The sequence below is a fragment of the Schistocerca cancellata genome, chromosome 6, assembly GCF_023864275.1.
Source record: "Schistocerca cancellata isolate TAMUIC-IGC-003103 chromosome 6, iqSchCanc2.1, whole genome shotgun sequence".
In the NCBI taxonomy this organism is placed as follows: Eukaryota; Metazoa; Arthropoda; class Insecta; order Orthoptera; family Acrididae; genus Schistocerca; species Schistocerca cancellata.
This window is the reverse complement of record NC_064631.1, coordinates 294,318,848-294,340,643: the sequence shown is the minus strand read 5'-3', so window position 1 is coordinate 294,340,643 and position 21,796 is coordinate 294,318,848. Positions and strand designations below refer to the sequence as shown.

The 21,796-nt window shown below is 43.9% G+C and overlaps 1 protein-coding gene across 1 annotated transcript in view; it reads left to right on the top strand.

Moving 5' to 3' along the window:
* Positions 1-21,796, top strand: part of LOC126088297 (probable beta-hexosaminidase fdl) — an 819,052-nt gene that overhangs the window by 720,533 nt on the left and 76,723 nt on the right. Inside the window, exons 6-7 of the mRNA XM_049906427.1 lie at positions 2,339-2,545; positions 9,468-9,606. Coding sequence (XP_049762384.1) covers positions 2,339-2,545; positions 9,468-9,606 — 346 coding nt within the window. The remainder of the gene's footprint in view (positions 1-2,338; positions 2,546-9,467; positions 9,607-21,796) is intronic.

Here is a 21,796-nt window from a genome sequence, read left to right as displayed (position 1 = left end):
CGTTTGGGTTATTGCATAGAAGAGGCTTTATCACTGTCGTGGGTAATTTCACATAGGTAACTGGGACAACAAAATAAATCATAATTACTACATCATCCGTAACAAGTCAACGAAGACGACAGGTCCTTTACATGAAAATATTTACTGTCCCTGGACAACCTCCGAAGTTTCGTCCCTAGAGCTAGAGTACACTCTGTACAGTATGAAGTAATATGATGCAGTGCTTGCGTTATTCCAAATTACGATGCGGACTTCCTTCATATGTTTGGACAAAGGAACTTCGCATCGTACTCAGAATAACATAGGCACTCCAATATCGTATTGATACGCCGACACCGAACAACCGATTTTCAAGTAAAATGTACGGAAATATACATAATGGATCTAAAAGTAGAGGTCGCAGACGTATGGTTGACGACATGTGGAAGTTTGACTCTGGCCGTCAGTCGAGCACGAATAGCCAAATGGTAAGGCGACCGCTCGCGATAAGCGGGAAATTAGGGTTCGAGTCCCAGTCCGGCTCACATTTTCACTGTCGTCATTTTATTCTACAGTTGATGGTTGTTCATATTCGCAATTGCGAATGCATTTAATGTAATCTTAAATAACGTTTCTCTTCCAAAAAAATTTGTCTATGCCTGATCTAAGGACATCAGGATATTTCGTAGTCATTATCGAATCGTAAATGTTGAGAAGAGTGTGTGTGTGTGTGTGTGTGTGTGTGTGTGTGTGTGTGTGTGTGTGTGTGTGTGTGTGTGTGTGTGTGTGTGTGTGTGTGTGTGTGTGTGCGCACACACACACACACACACACACACACACACACACACACACACACACAGTGTTACAAAAATGTACGGCCTAACTTTCAGGAAACATTCCTCACACACAAAGGAAAGATGTTATGTGGACATGTGTCCGGAAACGCTCTCTTTCCATGTTAGAGCTCATTTTATTACTTCTCTTCAAATCACATTAATCATGGAATGGAAACACACAGCAACAGAACGTACCAGCGCGACTTCAAACACTTTGTTACAGGAAATGTTCAAAATGTCCTCCGTTAACGAGAATACATGCATCCACCCTCCGTCGCATGGAATCCCTGATTCGCTGATGCAGCCCGGCAGAATGGCGTATTGTATCACAGCCGTCCACAATAAGAGCACGAAGAGTCTCTACATTTGGTACCGGGGTTGCGTAGAAAAGGGCTTTCAAATGCCTCCATAAATGAAAGTCAAGAGGGTTGAGGTCAGGAGGGCGTGGAGGCCATGGAATTGGTCCGCCTCTTATCAATCCATCGGTCACCGAAGCGTACGAACACTTCGACTGAAATGTGCAGGAGCTCCATCGTGCATGAACCACATGTTGTGTCGTACTTGTAAAGGAACATCTTCTAGCAGCACAGGTAGAGTATCCCGTATGAAATCATGGCGGCGAATCGAGGAAGTACAGTACATACTGACGAAACTAAAATGAGCTCTAACATGGAAGTTAAGCGTTTCCGGACACATGTCCACATAACATCTGTTCCTTGTGTGTGAGGAATGTTTCCTGAAAGTTTGGCATACCTTTCTGTGACAGTATATATATAATATATATATATATATATATATATATATATATATATATATATATATATATATATATAGCTCTTCAGCCATTTGACCATCTTCTGTGCGAATGCACAAACAGTGCCCGAACTCTTACGGGAATCGGCGGTAAAGCCGCGAGTAATGAGTATAATGGGAAGGGGCACTATGAATATAGTTACGAATGTGGGTCTCACGGGAGACGTGCCAGAGGTAAGGCCCTGCAGACGCACTAACGTCTGTGTCCTAGGTGGCTCAGTTGGGTAGAGCGTCTGCCATGTAAGCAGGAGATCCCGGGGTAGAGTCCCGGTCGGGGCACGCATTTTCGACTCTCCCCGTTGATTTACATCAACGCCTGTATGCAGGTAGGGGTATTCATTTCATTGTAATATGTGGAAAGTTATTTGGTATTACGTTACGCATTCAGATTTATGTTCAATTGGGTCTGTGTTGTAGGAATATGCCTCGGCATTTGTTCTTGTTTTACGTCATTTACGATCGTATGGAAACACACATTAGAAAAAACGCAAGTTTAGATCGGCCGATAATGGTGAAAAAGCACTTTAATCAAATAACGAACCACGTCTACTGAACAAAGACTTATTTTGATTAATTTCGTTACAGATTTGACTGATAACATTTCATGTGGTTGTATTAAGTTGATTGCATCTTCATTGGTCCCACTGTCAGTGAATTTAGGTCAAGTGATGTGATTGGAATATTGTTACTGTTGGACGATCCGTTTGCAGGACGCGCCCAAGTTTCGGCACCGAGGCCTGATGGTGGACACGGCGCGCAACTTCATCCCGCTGGAGGCACTGCAGCGCACGGTGGACGCGATGGCCTCCAACAAGCTCAACACGCTGCACTGGCACCTCACGGACTCCACCAGCTTCCCCTACCTCAGCCGCGCGCTGCCCACCATGGCGCGCTACGGAGCCTACTCTCCAGAACAGGTGGGCTCCACGACCGACCGAGCGACGCGACCGTTTGTTCAAAGGCAATAAACCGATAAAGCACGCAACGTTATCATAAAGGGATGCAGGTTAATTCATAGCGTTGCGGAAGTATCTTGAGTGTAATCCTTCTGATCTTTTGTACTTGAAAGACGTATTTACCATTCACTATGGGTATCTAACGCAACTATTACAATAACCCTGTTGTTGAGTCGTACCTACAATAAAGCGCCAAAGAAACGTGTACAGGCATACGTATTCAAATACAGAGGTATATAAAGGGGCAGAATACCGCGCTGCAGTCGGCAGCGCCTATATGACAAGTGTCTTGTGCAGTTGTTAGATAGGTTACTGCTGCTACAACGGCAGGTTATCAAGCTTTGAATCTGATCGTGGTGTTATAGGCGTTGCACGAGTGATGGAACACAGGATGTCCGAAGAAGCGATGAAGTGGTAATTTTCCCGTATGACCATTTCACGAGTGTACGCTGAATATCAGGAATCCGGTAAAACATCAAATGTCCGAAATCGCTGCGGCCGGAAAACGATCCTGCAGGAATGGGACCAACGACGACTGAAGAGACTCGTTGAGCGTGACAGAAATGCAATCCTTCCGCAAATTGCTGCAGATTTCATTGCTGGGTCATCAAGTGTCAGCGTGCGAATCATTCAACGAAACATCATCGATATGGGCTTTCGGAGCCGAAGTCCCATTCGTGTACCCTTCGTTACTGCACGACACAGTTTTACGCCTCGCCAGGGCCCTTCAACAGCGACATTTGACTGTTGATGATTGGAAACATGTTGCCTGGTCGGACAAGTCTCGTTTCAAATTGTATCGAGCGGATAGACGTGTACGATTATGGAGACAACCTCACGTATCCATGGACCCTGCATGTCAGCAGGGGACTGTTCAAGCGGGTGGAAACTGGTTAATGTTGTGGGGCGTGTGCAGTTGGAGTGATACGGAACCCCTGATACGTCTAGATACGACTCTGACAGATGACACATACTTAAGCATCCTGTCTGATCACCTGCATTCATTCATGTCCATTGTGCATTGCTACGGACTTGGGCAATTCCAGTAGGACAATGACACCCCACACGTTCAGAATAGCTACAGGAACTCTGAGTTTAAACTCTTCCGCTGGCCACCAAACTCACCAGACACGAACATTATTGAGCATGTCTCAGATGCCTTGCAACGTGCTGTTCAGAAGAGACCTCCACTCCCTCGTACCCTTATGGATTTATGGACAGCTCTGCAGGATTCATGTCAGTTCCCTCCAGCACTACTTCAAACTTTAATCGAGTCAATGCCACGTAGTGTAGCGGCACTTCCACATGCTACACTATATGAGGCGGTGTACCAGTTTCTTTGGCTCTTCAGTGTATTTATTAAATAATTGGTTCTCCGCTGCATCCTATTACATTTTTAGTAGGATACCATTCACAAACAGTTTTCACCATCCACCTCATTTTTCGATCGCAATGAGAAAATTTTGTAGTTTCTATTACTATGTTTTCCACACAGTTAAAAGCTCATTAATTTTAAACAAATCAATACCACTCGTACATCGTAATAGATTTTTAGAAAGTCTGCAGCTGTCGGTCGATGATGATGATGATGATGATGATGATGATGATGATGATGATGATGATGATGATGATGATGATGGATACATCACACATAACAAGAGTTTCGTAAATTTCTCATTATCAGGTGCAAATAATTACATTCATATTTTACTTGATGTTTGCGTGTGTTACGTTCGCACTCTTGCATTGTGGTTCTACTCCATCAGAAAATACAAATCTTGAAATTTTTACGTGCTAATTTTAAGGAATAGTATTTTTTTCCTCTGTCTACTAACAGGTACTGCGTCTTCATTATACAGAAATCCTTGCATGTCTACGCCAACACTCATACTGTTTTAAAAATAGACTAAGAACACTCGACTGCAATAAAACATTTATTTTAATGGTTACCAGTTTCGGTCAGAGTATGACCATCCTTAGACCCTTAATACCATGATAGTAGGCGGTGGCGATGAATGCAGCAAGTGTTAACTCATCAGTTGAACTTCGTGGAGTCATAAAACCTGTTCCGTTCACCACCACCACCACCACCCACCATCATGCTATAAAGGGTCTGATGATTGCCACGCTCTGACCGAAACCGGTAACCATTAAAATAAAAGTTTTATTGCTGTGTAGACCGTTTGTAATCCAGTTTAAAGTACTTTCAGCCAGGTCGCTAGTTCCCCACGATAATTGTTCCTAACAGTTACTCACACTGTTTCTTTACGTGAAATTAAAATATGGTATGAGAATATTACGACAGTAATGGCTTCTCAAAGTGTTCGGATGCAGTCAGAGGTGTTAAATTTTCGTAGACTGCACTATTTACATCAAACTGTCACTTGTAACTTCCCCCATGACTGTAGTGACGATTAAATATCGATTGTCCTTTATATTTTATCTTTGCTTTTTGTTGCAAATATTGAGTTAAATCTATGAAGGGCAGAACATACATGGATTTGCTGTGGTTATTATACGCAAGGGAAACACCTGAAGAAATTAATCTATTCACTACCCATTACGATGTTGAGAAGTTTTCCTCCTTGCTTTTAGTGATACACAGAAATTTGCAGCTCCTCCATTATTTTCATTGTATGTGATTTCTGGAAGTCAAACCATAAAAAGACAACTGCAGGGCAAGAGACCTAGAATACCACGCACGAAAACATCACATACTCTGATAAGCCAAAACATTATGACCACTGTCTACCGCGAGATTGGATGCCGCTTTGTGGCCTTACGACTCGTGACGCGGTAACAAAAGTATTTAAGCGGAGTAGACACGGACGGGGATCACCCTAAGGAAGATAAGAGCAGCAGACGGGGAAATCCATTGTGATGGGAGACCAAAGGGTCGGTGGTGTTTAAAGTGATCGCTGTCTGCCATAGAACTCTAAAAATACCAGTCTTCTAATGCGGATCCCTATTTTGACCGGAAACGAGGTTGGAATCTTCCTACACGTCGGTCACGGGACAGTGGCGCACACACAACCGGCCCCTGCGCTGAAAGGGATATGAATGAAGAAAATCAACGTACATCATCGCTTTCTTACATTTTTGTTGTATAGTTTCATTATTAAGTATGTAATCAACAGTTTGCCCGCCCGGTTGGTCGTGCGGTCTAACGCACCGAGGGCCGAACCGCACAATAACCCTGGGTTCGGTGTGGAGCGGCGGAGGGGTGAAGTGGACTGCGGTAGTCGTTGTGGGGTTGTGGACCACTGCGGCTGCGGCGGGGACGGAGCCTCTCGGTCGTTTCTAGGTCCTCGGTTAACATACAATACAATACAATTTAGTAGATTTACTTTTATTAGTTTAATAAGCATATTTTAGAAAGGAATTTAAAGTCTGTGTTCAAAATATTCTCCGCCAACATCCAAGCAAAGTTGTGCACGTCGAAGCATGTTAAGGAAAACAGTTTTCAGTACTCTGAGGAATGTTCGAAATTTCTTGACCTATGTCGTTTTAATGCGTCAAGTCTTCTGGTATTGTTGCGGTAGACTCTAGCCTTTAGAAATCCCCAGAGGTAAGTCACATAAGTCGGGAGAACGGGGTGGCCACAAGCCCTTACTAATGATCCTCTCTTCTGTAAAATCAGTATGTATACGAGCGAAGGACAAATCCAAAGTATGAGAAGTTGCCCCATCTTGCTGGAATTGTGAGCAACATTTTTCGTTTGGAGTTAAGAGCCGAAAATTCATTGCAGAGTTGCAAGTAAACATGGGTATTGACAGTTCCGTTGAACAACGGCCCGATAATTCTGTTACCACGTACAGCACACCATACACAAAGTTTTATATCGTGTAACGGCTTTTGCAGTATGTCATGGGGATTCTCTGTAGCCCAGTGTCTTGTGAATTAACGTAACACGACAGATGAAACCGTTTCATCCGTCAAAAAAAGAGGAACGGATCAAAATGTCCCCCAGCGACATTTTCCAGCAACCAATTACAGTAATGTGTACGCTTACACTTGTCCGCCTCTTATATTTCCTGAACAACACTCCCACAGTAAGTTTAATTTTAAAGCCATGAAGAATACTTTTGATACAGCTCGTTTGAGTTGTCTAAATACTACTTTCATCTGACTGGTGTTTGTAAAGCTCTCCTCCTCTCCTACAATTTGTGTGCAGCTTTCTAAAGCTGAATGTGACAGAGCAGCGAAGGTGGATTGCATTTCATGCTGCCAGCAGGAAAACATTCGGTCGATTTGGTGCCACAGCCTGAACAAATGTATTTAGGCGGGCTCGTAGCTTTAGCAGTATTCAGCCAAAGGCAGGGGATATTGCAGGCCCAGTCCCGCCAGGGTGGAGCGCATTTACAGACCCATGGTAGGGAGATGACAATATTAGGCACAGGACCTAGAAGACTGAAGCTGGCTGCGAGGAACAGAATTTGTTTAGAGACTTTTGTAGTGAGTCGGATATTACAGGACGCATATATGCTCTGTTCCCCACTACACACACTTCATGACGAAACTGGATCAAAGTGGGCCAAAATTGCCAATACCATTTTAGGAAAAGCTATATTGGAAGCTTGACTTAGACATATCTAGTTGACTGTCTCGTATTCTGAGACGATGTGAGTCCGTCATCTTAGGGTGTTTCTGGAACTGGCAACTGTTCTGCACGCTGGCAGACCCATACAATTTTATCTATTATTTGTTATACTATTTATCTCCCATCTCTGGCATCAATTTGTTCTCAGCACCTATTTTTGGCACTTCTACACCCTTTTGACAATTCTATCAGATCTTTGGATGATTAACTCTAGAGGGGCTAGCCTATGAACCACGGACTGATGTCGTTGTGCAGTCTCTTATCCCCCAAATAACCGAGCAATCGACGCTGTTGTGAATAGTAAAGCTCTGTATGTGAGTTAGTGTCGTTTCATGGAGCAAGTGCTTTAATGTTGTTTCACAGGAAGTGCTTGGCCTGTAAGCCGTTTAGCGTAGTTACTTCGCACTTAGACGAAATTGTTTCGTTGCGTTACTCTTCTTTACTGGTGACATCCTATGCTAGAAATTCGTTCAGTGACATGCTCTATTGCTGTGTGAAGCACCTCAGTTTAGACCTTTAGGGTAAAAATTAGAGATAGTAGGGTATCTTAAACCGTGTGTTTTACCATCAGAGACGAATGGTCGGAAGCGTACATTGCCGGTGTTGGAGCTCTTGCATCAGCAGTACAAGTGAAGCACGTGTTTAAAAAAACGTCGGGTTTTTCGAAAAATAAAATTGCCTGACAATTTTACATTGATTGCGCCACCTTAAACAATATCGATCACCCGTCACATATTGACAGTTTAGTCTGTTTGGTTTTAGATACAAAATTATTCATTAAAGTGACTAAGATCCTTCTGCAATGTAAATTAAATACATGTCTAATTCCCGGTTAGCAGAACTATTGTACAGCGAATACTTCGAAATTGCAAAAAAATTATCACCGTGGACAAGAACTTACGAGAAACTGCGTCTTTAAAGCCAAAGCTACAGAGCTGGACAAAATAATCAGAAGAATCTATTGAATGTGCATAATAAACGGTGCCAAAAAGTTAAGATGGCTAACCTTCACCGAAAAGGATATAATGGCAACTACACAGATTACAGATAGACAGATGGGCTCCCCTAGTGTGGTGTCCAAACAACTGACAGAAATGAGTATGAAACACACTCGTACCACCATAAAGATAACAGGCCCATGACAGGGAGATATTAGGCACAGGACCTAGAAGACTGAAGCTAGCTGCTTCTTTTATGTGCTCTTTAGGGGGCCGAACGAAATAAGTGCTTTATGGAAATGACTATCGTTTTTAGAAACATCCAAGAACAGAACTTGTTTAGAGACTTTTCCATTGAGTCTGATATTACGGGAGGCATATATAAACAGTAACACATTGTTTCTAAGTTTGTAGATATATTCTTTTATAGGATTCTTGTTTGTATCCAACTGTCCTGTTTCTTGCAGTTTTTACCCATTTTTCTCTGTTCTTCTTCCCCCCTCACCTGTTCTATTTTTCTTCTCCTCCGCTTTCCTCCCTCCGCTTTCCTCCCTCCGCTTTCCTCCCTCCGCTTTCCTCCCTCCGCTTTCCTCCCTCCGCTTTCCTCCCTCCGCTTTCCTCCCTCCGCTTTCCTCCCTCCGCTTTCCTCCCTCCGCTTTCCTCCCTCCGCTTTCCTCCCTCCGCTTTCCTCCCTCCGCTTTCCTCCCTCCGCTTTCCTCCCTCCGCTTTCCTCCCTCCGCTTTCCTCCCTCCGCTTTCCTCCCTCCGCTTTCCTCCCTCCGCTTTCCTCCCTCCGCTTTCCTCCCTCCGCTTTCCTCCCTCCGCTTTCCTCCCTCCGCTTTCCTCCCTCCGCTTTCCTCCCTCCGCTTTCCTCCCTCCGCTTTCCTCCCTCCGCTTTCCTCCCTCCGCTTTCCTCCCTCCGCTTTCCTCCCTCCGCTTTCCTCCCTCCGCTTTCCTCCCTCCGCTTTCCTCCCTCCGCTTTCCTCCCTCCGCTTTCCTCCCTCCGCTTTCCTCCCTCCGCTTTCCTCCCTCCGCTTTCCTCCCTCCGCTTTCCTCCCTCCGCTTTCCTCCCTCCGCTTTCCTCCCTCCGCTTTCCTCCCTCCGCTTTCCTCCCTCCGCTTTCCTCCCTCCGCTTTCCTCCCTCCGCTTTCCTCCCTCCGCTTTCCTCCCTCCGCTTTCCTCCCTCCGCTTTCCTCCCTCCGCTTTCCTCCCTCCGCTTTCCTCCCTCCGCTTTCCTCCCTCCGCTTTCCTCCCTCCGCTTTCCTCCCTCCGCTTTCCTCCCTCCGCTTTCCTGCAACTTTACAGCTGGATTACACATTAACATTTCTCTGTGTCCCTGCTGGCAGGTGTACAGTATGGATGACGTGTCGCGGCTGGCGGAGTTCGCGAGAGAGCGCGGGGTGCGTCTGGTGGTGGAGCTGGACGTGCCCGCCCACGCCGCTGCCGGCTGGCCTACCGAGCAAGTCTCCTGTTCGGAGCAGAGGGGTACGTTGGCCATAACTCAACTAGCAAACCAGAGCTCCAGAACTATAATTCACAACCCTACACACCAACCACGGCGAAACCTAGATGTAACTAGTTTGCTTACCACCGAAACTTCAGTTCTTAAGATTTAAATAATGCAGGTATTTCTGGCTGTCTTCTCTCGGGCGTAAAAACCAACTAAAGACCATGGTTGACACAGTGGGTATCTAAACTGGATACTCCTCCTAAATATGGAAAAATAAACCAGAATTTCTAAAAAAAATCGACAAAGCGGTTAGCTAATTGCATTATTTTTCGCATTCTGAATAATGTGTTGATCAAAACTATGCTGACTCTTCTTTTACCATACGGAATCGTCATACAAACAAGTTTTATCAGTATGAACGTACTTAGTCATATGCAAACCTGTAATAAAAATAGGCACTCAGCAAAAACACTCTCCGACCCTTAAAAATCAATGACTTTTCACTTCAGGCTGACCATGACAGCCAGTCGGTGTAACAGCAACGATGTCAGCATGAAGCATCGTAATATTTTCTGTAAATATGCACAATTTATATTCAATGACTTTTTTTAGTAAAAGCTTACTCGCTATTGCTAGTCCTCATTTTGCACTAAGGTGAAAAGTCATGGGACACCGTTAGCACATATACAGATGGCGGTAGAATCGCGCACGCAGCGTATAAAAAGGCTATGCATTGGCGGAGCGGTCATTTGTACTCAGGAGATACATTTAAAAAGGTTTCGGGCATGATTGTGGCCGCAAGCCGGAATTAAGACTGAACGCGGAACGGTAGCAGTAGCTAGACACATGGAACATTCTATTTCGAAAATAGTTAGGAATTAAATATTCTGAGATAGTGCCAAGTGTGCCGAGATCAGCAAATGTCAGGCATTACCTCTCAAGACCGACACCGCAGTAGCCTCCGGCCTTCACTTACCAGAAAACATTAGCGTCTGCTTAGAGCTGTCACTGCTAACAGACAAGCGACACTGCGTGAAACATCCACAGAAATCAATATGGGACGTACGAAGAACGTATCAGTTAGGACAGTGTAGCGAAATTTTGGCGTTATGGGGCGATAGCAACAGACGACCGACGCGAGTGCCTTCGCTAACAGCACCACGTCGCCTGCATCTCCTCTCTTAGGCCCATGACCACATGAGCTGGACATTAGACAACTGGGAAACAGTGGTGTGGTCAGATGACACGATTTCAATTCCTAAGAGCTGATATACGGTTCACGTGCTGTGCAGACCCCACAAAGCCGTTGACCCAAGTTGTCAACAAGACACTGTGAAAGCTGGTGGTGGCTCCATAGTGTTGTGGGCTGTGGTGTACATGTAATAGACTGGTTCCTCCGGACCAACTGAACCGATCATTGACTTGAAATGCTTATCTTCGGCTACGTAGAGACCATTTCAAGCCATTCATAGACTCCATGCTCTCAGACAACGATGTACTGTCAGTAGACCCCAATTGTTTGTCGTTGACTTTAAGAACGTTCTGAACAGTTAGAGCGAATGATTTGGCAAACCATATCGCCGACATGAATCCCATCTAAAATTTATGGGACATAATCGAGTGGTCAGTTCGTGCACAACACTCTGCACCGGCAATATTTTCGCAATTATGGAGGAGTGTAGCGTGGCTCCGTATTTCTGCAGTGGACTCTCAACGATTTTAGTCAACGCCAAGTCGAGATGCTACATCCCACCGGGCAAAAGGAGATCAGAAAGTACAGAGGGGTCCAAAAAAGTGTATCCACTGTTTAAAAGTCCATAACTTGCAAACTAATTGACGGAGTTGTCTCATTTTTGGTGAAAGTGTAGCTTAAAGTCCAACTTAAAGATATCACTATAGGTGTTCGAAATGGTCACCATTAACATCCACACACAAACGATGCCGCCGAACTGCAGCACGAACTACTGACTGCAACGTGTTCAGCTGGATATTTGCAAATTAATTTACGATGGATTCTCGAAGTTCATCCAATGTGCGTGGCTTTTGTCGATAAACGACGTCCTTTAGTGTTCCCCACAGGTAAACGTCCAGAGGAGTTAGGTCTGGGGAACGTGGTGGATACTCCACGGCAACTCTACGGCCTATCCACCTTCCTGGTAGAGTTTCGTCGAGATACGCCCTAACAAGATTTTGGTAGGGGGCTGGGGCACCATCTTGTTGAAAGTAAGCTCTTCCGTCTCCATGCAAGTCTCGGATGCCAGGTAAAATGGATGTCTGAAGCTTCTGAAGGTACACCTCACTGGTAACTGGGCCGTCAAAGAAGAATGACCCAATCAAGCCGCGGTAAGACAACCCATACCACGCATTTACTCCTGGCAAATTAACGGCTTTGTCTACATGGACGTTCGGATTTTCGGTGGCCCAGTATATGCAATTGTGGCGATTTACCGTACCATTCAGTTTGAACTGTGCCTCATCAGACCACACAATCATCGCTGCAAACGCTTCATCGTTGCGCACCATGTTAGTAAACCACTCGCAGTACTCAATTCTACGATCTGGGTCGTTCTCGTTCATTGCGTGTAGCAATCGTGGGATGTAGCACTTCCACTTTGCTGTCTTCAAAATTCGCCGAACACTTGAGCGACTCACTCCAATTTCACGGGCACACTGTCTCAGACATCTGTGGTGAGTGAGTTAATTGTTGTAACACACGACGGTAGTTAACTCGACTTGTTATTGTTACAGGTCGTCCAGATCGGTGTTTGTGTACATCTTTAACACAGCCTTCGGCTTCAAATTTGTCTCGAATGCGACAAATATTTAAACGTGTCGGTGGCTCTGCTTGATACTCATTTCGCCATTGCCGTTGAACCTCATTAATGTCTTCGTACTTAAAATACCACTTCAATACTGACTTCCTTTCATTGAATGTAAGCCTTGGGCCAGCCATGTTTACTCGAGTAACTAGGCGCAACTAAGAACCAAACACTATCTGGTGCCTGTCATCTGACAAAACAAAACAACGCTTGTGTGGCGATTACCGGAACTACAAATTATTGCACTACCAAAGATGAGACAACTCCGTCAATTAGTTTGCCAGTTATTTATTTATTTTATTTATTTATTTATTTATTTATTTAACCTGATCAGATTAGGGCCATCAGGCCCTCTCTTACATCGGACCAGTGTTTCACACATGCAGCATTTCACACATCAGAGTTACATGATGACAATACTTTAAATAAGAAAATTAGATTACTCTAGTCACAATATGAATAAAGAATAATGGCTAAGACCTAATAAAGTAAGTACTGGCAGTATTTTTACGACAGGTGCTATACATACAAATTATGATAAAACTAATAATAGTAACAGTAAAAAAAAAGTTAAATATAATGATAAACATGAGAAAAATTGGCAATAGTAATGAAGATTTGTGCAGATGTACATTAATATCTTGGTGTGTAAGGTAGATGTTTACTAGTATAGCGAGTTTTTGGGGAGGGAGACTTAAGGAGGGGGAAAGAGGGAAGTAATGAGATGAAGTGCATTTGTGTACAAAGGAAAGCATTACTGTTGCTTAAGTAGATACGTCATTAACTGTTTTTTGAAGCTGGACATGTTTTTAAGTTCTCTAACATACCGAGGGAGGTTATTCCAGAGTCGGGTTCCCGCTACTGTAAAGGACTTGGAGAAGGCGACTGAGCGATGCAGTGGAACAGAGAGGATTTTATTATGATGGGAACGTGTGTTTCTGTCATGTTGTTCAGACATAAGCGTTAAGGACGAGGAGAGATATGAGGGACAGTGTACATTTATAAGGCAGTAGATGAAACAGAGTATGGAAATCTCTGCGTTTGTCTGCACGCAGCCAGGACAATTTTGCATATGCTGGTGAAATGTGATCAAAAAGTCGAATGTCACAGATATATCGGACACAGGCGTTCATGACCAGTTCCAGACGTCGCGAGTTTTCCTGAGAGAGGCCTTGTAGGATAATATCGCTGTAATCAATGATTGGAAATATAAGTGTTTGTACTAATTTCTTTTTCAGATCGAAAGGGAAGAGTTTTTTATATTTTTGTAGGACATGAAGGGATGCTGATGCTTTTTTGCACACTGCAGTTACGTGCTCTGTCCAATTTAGATTTTCATCTATTATTACTCCCAAACTCTTTGCTGAGGGAGAGAAGTTAATATTTGTTCCATTTATTATAAGAGATGGTACGGATTCCCGATGTTTTGGGCTAATGAGCTTAGAGTGACCAACAAGTACCGCTTGGGTTTTAGATGGGTTTAGTTTTAGTCCTATGTCCTGTGCCCATTTTGATAATGCATCGAGATCAGTATTGAAGTTTTCAATAGCTTTCTTCACATTGTTTGGTTCCGCACTTAGATACAACTGAAGGTCATCAGCATACATATGATATTTGCAATAAGTCAGAACCGATGACACATCATTGACATACAGAGAGAAGAGAATGGGACCTAGTACTGAGCCTTGGGGAACGCCTGATACTACCTGCCGCCATTGTGATTTTATATTCCCGGACAGGACGCGTTGCTGACGAGACGTCATGTATGAGCGAAACCATTGCACTGCACTTGGTGAGAAATTTAGACCGCTAAGTTTGGCTAGTAAGATGTCGAAGTCGACAGTATCAAATGCTTTGCTGAAATCTAAGAAGCAAATGATAGTCGCTTCTTGTCTGTCCATGGCAAGTTTCAGGTCATCTGTCACCTTTATCAGTGCGGATGTTGTGCTTCGATATTTTCGGAAACCTGATTGGTATTCGTCTAGTAGGTTGTTAGTAGTTAGGTAGTTGGTGAGCTGGTCATGGACTATATATTCTAAGGCCTTTGATAGTGCAGGAAGAAGGCAGATGGGGCGGTAGTCAGAGGGTGCTGTGGCGATGTCCTTTTTAGGCAGTGGCTTAATTTGTCCCAGTTTCCAGGCCTCAGGGAAAACACTTGTGATTAATGAGTCGTTGAAAATGTCTGTTATAGAGGGCAGTAGTTGATCAATAATAAGTTTTACCATCTGGATAGTGATGCCATCATGTCCAGTAGATGCTGATCTAATCCGCATTATTGCTTTCTTGACAGTATTGCAAGTGACGTGCCGTAGATAGAATTTTTCTTTGCTACAGTCGTTCATCCCCATGAAGTAATCAATGATTCTCTGTTTTTTTTGCGGTTCAATTGTGGTTGCAGGTAACGTGAAGAATCGGTTTAGTTCTTCAGCTGGGACCATGGGATTTTCTGCAACTTTTATTTTGCCTAAACCGAGACTACGGAGATTTTTCCATAGGATAGCTGGTCTACATCTGTTGTCAGCTAATGTACGGGCATGCCTGAGCTTAGCGTTTCTCACCGCTTGACTGACTTTGTTTCGCTTCTGCTTGTATAAAATGTGATTTTCAGGGGTAGGGTGTATCTTGTATGCTCGATGAGCAGCGTCTCTGAGATTCATGAGCTGTTTTAGTTCATCAGTCAGCCAAGGTGCAGGTTTCCTTTTTACTTTTCTGGTCTTTATTGGAGCGTATTTGTCATATAGTTTAGTAATTTTGGTAGTGAAGTCTTGGAGTTTGTCGTTTATGTCCATGAGGGGAGTAGATGTCATCCCCCAAACTATTTCTTGCGCCTCAGTTTCGAGTTCAGGCAAATTTATGCGTTTGAAGTCTCGGTATGTAGACAGTTTTTTTTTTCTAGGACATTCTAGTGAATACGTCATGAAAATGATGTCATGGGCCGACATGCCAGGTGCAGATATTTGAGAGGTGCGGATTATTCTGTTTGGAGATTTCGTTGCGAATATATCTATGAAAGTGTGACTGGTAGTCGTGTGATGAGTAGGTGCCAGCTGAAGTAGCGTCATATTTGAGGAAGAAAGCATCCTCTTAAATTTCCCAGTGGAAGGACTATTGCACAGAAAATTAATGTTAGTGTCACCTGCTATAATTAAATGTTCATATGACGATTCGAGACTAGAGAGGGCAGTTTCGAAGGAGGCGAACCCGCCTACTTTAGGAGGTTTGTAAAGGACACATATTAAGCACTTTCTGTTAAGAGATTTGATCTCTATGAACATATATTCCTCTTGTTTATCTACATTGCTGTCGGATGTGTGTAGTACAGTAGGTGACAAATCAGAGCGTATGTACGCCCCTACTCCGCCTCCTCGTCTGTTGCATCTGTCGTGCCTGAGGAAGATATAGCCATCTAGGTTTACGGAATTTGTAGGAATACTTGGTTTCAGCCAAGTCTCAGACAAAAGTATTACGTGTATATCAGTAGTCTGAAATATATATTTGAACTCGTCGAAGTGAGCTGGCAGAGATTGGACATTTGCATGTGCAATATGCAGCTTGGTGCGTTCGGGTGTTGATTTCCCGAGGAGACTGCCGACAGATGTTTGCGGGTCGTGGTTAGCGGTGACAAGAGGGTCTGGCATGAGGAATGCGGAAGGCGTGTGAAGGAGAGGGGGTGAGGGAGTGTCCTCCCAGTTCTGAGTAAGGAGAGTGGCCGAGGGGGGGAGGGGGTGGGTCCCCGGGGAGGCAACTTGAACTGCGGCCAAGGTCAGCGAGGTCTGCAACGGTTCTGGAGGTAGCCGTGGGCCGGCAGGGGAAGGAATTTCGCTAAACACAACGGGAGTAATCTGCACGAAAACGGTAGAGTGTGATATTAATTGCACTTATGAGGATAACAGCCAAAGTATGATGGTGGGTTGCTAATTAAAGATGGAAGTGAGACTACCTTATGTAATAATTAACAAAATTACATGAGAAAACAATTATAGATTAAAATAGTTATGTGGAGAAACGAAAAGTTGATAATACAAATAACAAAATTACATTAGAGAACAATTAGAGATAAAAAAAAATAGTGATGTGGAGAAACGAAAAATTTGATAATACATTAGTTAAGTTATGGTTGACAGTGTAAACAATGTAAACATACAGGTTAGTGGCAGCAAGATTAGACTGATTTAGCTTCTAGAGCACAGGCTTTCGAGTTCATTAACACTGCAAATTGTTCTCTTTCCGTTTTCGGTCTTAACCATTATCCTGCCGTCATTTGTCCATACATTCTGTAGTCCAAATTTCGAAATCGCTTTCTTCAAAATGTTTAAGTCTTTCAGATGTCAGATCCTCGCGTACTGTCAGACCCGACTTCGCGAGATTCTTCTTTGCTCTGAAGATTTCAGATCTTTTCCTATAGGACACAAATTTCACTATTATAGGTCTTGGTTTTGTAGAACCTGGCGACCTACGGCCCACTCTATGACTTCTGTCAATGTCATTCAGTCACCTGCACGCCTAGCTTTTCTTGGACAAGGTTTATCACAAGTTCGTCTGTGTTCTCTCTGCTGCTCTCTGGAATGCCGAACAGTCTGAGATTATTGCGTCTCTGATATTGTTCGAGCTCGTCCGTCTTCTCAATCAAATTCTGTTCGAGCAGTTGTGCTTTCTCCTCACTTGCTTTTAACGATGCGTTCAGTGCACGGATCTCGCTCGCATTCGCCTCCAGAGTTTTCTGTATTTTGTCCGTCACTGCTGCAGTGACAGCATCAGTGATGGTTTGAACAACGAGCCCGAGCGTCTCCTTAGCCTGCAGCGCGGCACTCACCTCAGCCTAGCCTTCACGAGTGGACTTTTAAACAGTGGATACATTTTTTGGACCCCTCTGTATATTGGGAGGTATCCCGTAACTTTTGCCACCTTGGAGTACATCCCTTTTACTTCCGCTATGCCCCTCATCAGATTCCGACTCTCTCATGAGTACGTACGTGGCGAGCACAAGGTCCCAACCTTGCAGAACGTCTTTACTTTCCCTTCATTTTTCCTACTCTGGGTCTACTTGGTATCTAGTCCATGGTGACGCTCCTCCATGTTGACGCAGCTATTTCCCCATACGGTTCTTTCCTTTGTTTACGTCTTTCTCCTACATTTCCATACAGTCTTTTCATGTCAAGTAATTTTTCCCCTATTTTGGGTTTTCATGTAGTGCAAACGAGTTGGGGGAGGACACCGAACATAACGCTACTTGCCTGCAGTGTAGATCCTCTGTGCCCAATAACTAAGTATACACAAAAATGCGTTTAGAAGCCAATACCAACCACTGTTGTGCTAATCATGTGCCCTCTCCACAGCGTCCCCTGAAAACACAGGGGTAGCACTTCTGATGCCACAGCATGTTCTCTCGCGTGCACCAAGACACAGGTGGCACCATGACTGCCAGCAGTGGTCATCATGCCACATGCTAGCTGCAACTGGGCAGCGCCCGTGAGCACAAGCCTTGATTGTTCTCGGTGGCATCAGAGCGGACGTTTCGGAGATGAAACCTAAAAAAGTGGCCGTAGTGATTCGGGTGTGCCGATAGAAAGAAATTGTTGAATGCAGAAACTTTTAAATCCAGTGCGTTCCAGTCTCTTACCGTTGGAAGGGATGAGCGACAAACACAGAGAAATGGAGCCAACAAATTCTTTAATAAGCCCTCGAACTGACAGATTCCTTTGCCAAAACAAGGTCATTATGCATTGTCGAACACACAGAGGATGAGGTGGCATGGTAGCTGCACAGAAAAAAAACGAGTAGAAGATCCTTGCTTATCAAAATGACGTCCACGGAATCGCAGTTACTCCTGCAGTGTGACAAACCGGATGACATTTCTGTCGTTTTCAATCCACATAAGCCGGCGGTGGCCGAGCAGTCCTAGGTGCTTCAGTCTGGAACCGGGCGACTGCTACGGTCGCAGGTTCGAATCCTGCCTCTGGCATGGATGTGTGTGATGTCCTTATGTTAGGTTGAAGTAGTTCTAAGTCCAGGGGATTGATGACCTCAGATGTTAAGTCCCATAGTGCTCAGAGCAATTTGAGCCATTTTCAATCCACATAAAAATCTCGGTATGAGACAAAGAATTATCTTCCTCTCAAATCGGATACATGAGGCACACAATGAATCGCATGCCAAATGAGCAAGACCAGGAGTCCATTTCATCTGTCGAATCCAGAAGGACCTGAATAACAACACAGTACACACAGGCGCTTTTATGCTTGGTTCTTATGGGATCACATTAACCACGAAAGCTGAAGTTATGATTCACAGATGCAGTGTTAAACGTAAAGTTTCCCCACCAATGAGAGATGATTTCGGTGCCTACACTTGAGTCACACGTCTTGCTACCGCACCGCTGAATCTATCTGTTGAAATTGCGGAAGGGCTTTGCACGAAAAGGAACTTCGCGAACAATGTCCCATGTGTAATTAATAGTTCAGGTCACTCCCTTCACGTTCACGAGCCTAACCCGTGCTCAGAAGTAAATTTCATACAACACAAAATGCTTGACCATTTACCCTGAGAGTAAGGTCACTACTTTTGCAAGCACTGTGTTCAGTTTTCTATCTGGTAGATCTTACAGGCATACAAATCTCTCGACCATCCCTCCAAAGGAGAGGCCAGAAAAATACCATTTCCAGACCTATAACACCACCTGAGACCACCATGCTGGTGCAGTAGGAACATCTAGACTGTCTCTGGGACAGACGGAGGTGAGGACACCATCCAAGGCGAGTTCCTCCATATGCAAAGCTGAACCGCCCAAGCCGCTGGATGAAAGAGCACAGGCGGGTGGGTCGCGGAGTAACCTATTCGTCAAGCAATTAATAGCTTAAAGGATGCAAAACTGCATACGAACTCAAACCGCCAAAGACAAAACAAAGTTAAAAGATAAAACCAAACCAAAATAGATCTGGCAGTTCTAGCGAAACAGGACACGCCCCGTCCTCCCCCCCCCCCCCCCCTTCACATTTGCAAGAAACAACATTTACAAATGTTATGTCAACGTTGGACGAGGCACAATGGTAGCCTATGCGACAGTGCCTGCATTATTTCACCTTGGTTTTCTTTGTTTCATCCTCTTCAATGTTATTAAAATGAAACTGTAATTGACACTACTGCTACCTGGCAGAGCTTCAGCGGATGGTAAACTACCCTATAGTAGATGTTGTCATACAGGAATCACGTTTCTTAGAAGACCATCTGCCTATTATTAAACACTATCTCGCTTATTGTAATAACGCTTTTAATACATAGCGTCTGGAGGCGTAGGCACACAAATACATTCTAGCATCTACAGAGAACAGCTACCCCCCAAACATCAGACAAGAAGCGCAATAGTTACATCGGGAAATATACCAATATACAATATCTATCCACCAGATGATTGCTTCTGCTATCAAAAGTAGCGACCCTTGCAACGCAACTAGCCAAACCGGTTATACTAATGCGCACACAATCCTTTGCGGGTTGCAGTGCTACCTGTAAAAAGTAGTGGAAAACTTCAACAGATTTCTTTCGGAATTTAAACTCTGCTTACTAAAAAAAGAACTAATAAATTTCAGTACCACGTATGTTACCTACTCCGTTGTAGATCTCTCAGTATGCAGCCCAAGCTTAGTCACAATGATCCAGTGGAAAGTGCGTGGAGACATGTCATTATGATTTCTCCTGGTCATACTATCCATGCTCAATTTAATTTGTGTGTGTGTGTGTGTGTGTGTGTGTGTGTGTGTGTGTGTGTGTGTGTGTCAGTCTCGGCGTAAGAACTGCCGATCAAATTCTACGCTTTTTAAGACAGAGAACAAAAAAATTGCGCCCATGAACTCCTTCCCCTTCTATATATTAGGCTGCTTTGTGTGCACTGTCACACGACTCCCAGTCGATGATGGAATTCCTTTTGAAGATGTGCTGACATCGCTCAGCAACCGGTCACACAGACAGCATAGTTTACGACTGGGGAGAGCGTGCGCGACGGTTAGCGGCATTCGCTGGTAACCTAATGTTGGCGCTAACTGCTCGTTATAACGTATAATCTTATGTTAATGGTTTGATTCAGTAAGACAAATGCTACAGTTTGGAATTGTCTTGAGGCAGCGCAGCTCACGGTGCTCAATTTACTGTACACAGGATTATATTTGTTGAAGAATAAGGGGTGTATTGGTTATCCCCTAAATGAAGATAGTTTTCTTAGATTAAAAACACTTGTACTTCGTTTAAGTCGCTGTAACTGATTTATATGTAGCAGTAAATATTTTAATTTTTGATTAAACAAACGAATGTCGCGAAAAGCTCAACGTCGAAACAGTTGGCGAAAAATTCGAATTACCGCGTGTAAGATAGTCGTAAACTTCGAATAACACTGTTGGCGGTACGTCATGACAGTCGCTTCCATTTGGCGAGAGTACAAAGACACAAAAGATTTCTTAGATTTGTCGAGTTGTCTTGACACAGGACAATTAGTATGATTAATCGAGAAATTAGACTGATCTAGGTTCGAATTAGCAGGCGTCTACTTTGCATACGTGTGTGTGAAGGGTAATTTAAAGAACTACTGTAGGGATTTTGGTACTACTTTACTGATAATTATTCACAAGGAAAATTAATGTATACAATTTACTAGCGATGCGCTGTGGCTTCACAAAGCAGCACGAAAGACGTACGGTTGGACGGCTTATCTCTCACAGCGGTAATTTCGTTCGTCACTACACAGTCACCATTAAAATCCAGAGGGCATCAATAGGTAATTGAATATTACATTAAGCATTAACTATATACCAAAAAACTGTTTCTTATTAGCTCCATATCAGATACGTCATGCATCGTGGATCATTTAGGCAGTTGGTGATGGCTCATGTGAGCTTCATGGCAGCAACAACTCGCGTAGTGATTCTAGAGTGTTCTGACTTTCACCACTAGTGGTAATGTAGCTTTCATAGCGATAGGGAGCTAAGTTGTCCGTAGTTTGAAATACTTACAAATTGCATACACAAACGTTCCTCATGAATCCGTTTGCCATACAGAAATCCCTGCTGTAGATCCTCAGATTAGCCCGAACATGCGGACAGAAACTACGGTCGGGGGAACGGTCTTACTTTATGTATGTATAGAATAGATCACTGCTACGTTGGGAAAGTCATTCAGATGTAGATACTAGTGCTACCCATATGAATCTGGGGACGATAATTAAATACATTTCCTTGACTTGTAATCGCTTCCTGACTACTTGTCCGTCTTGTAAGATAAGTCATAGGGTCAGTATTAGTTCATGCATTCATAAATTTCTCTGGAATCTAAATTGCATTCTCGGTAAGAACAGAGATATCAATATTGTAGCTTCTGTACTACGGATATATACTGTGCAGCACAATTAAAGGATCACTTT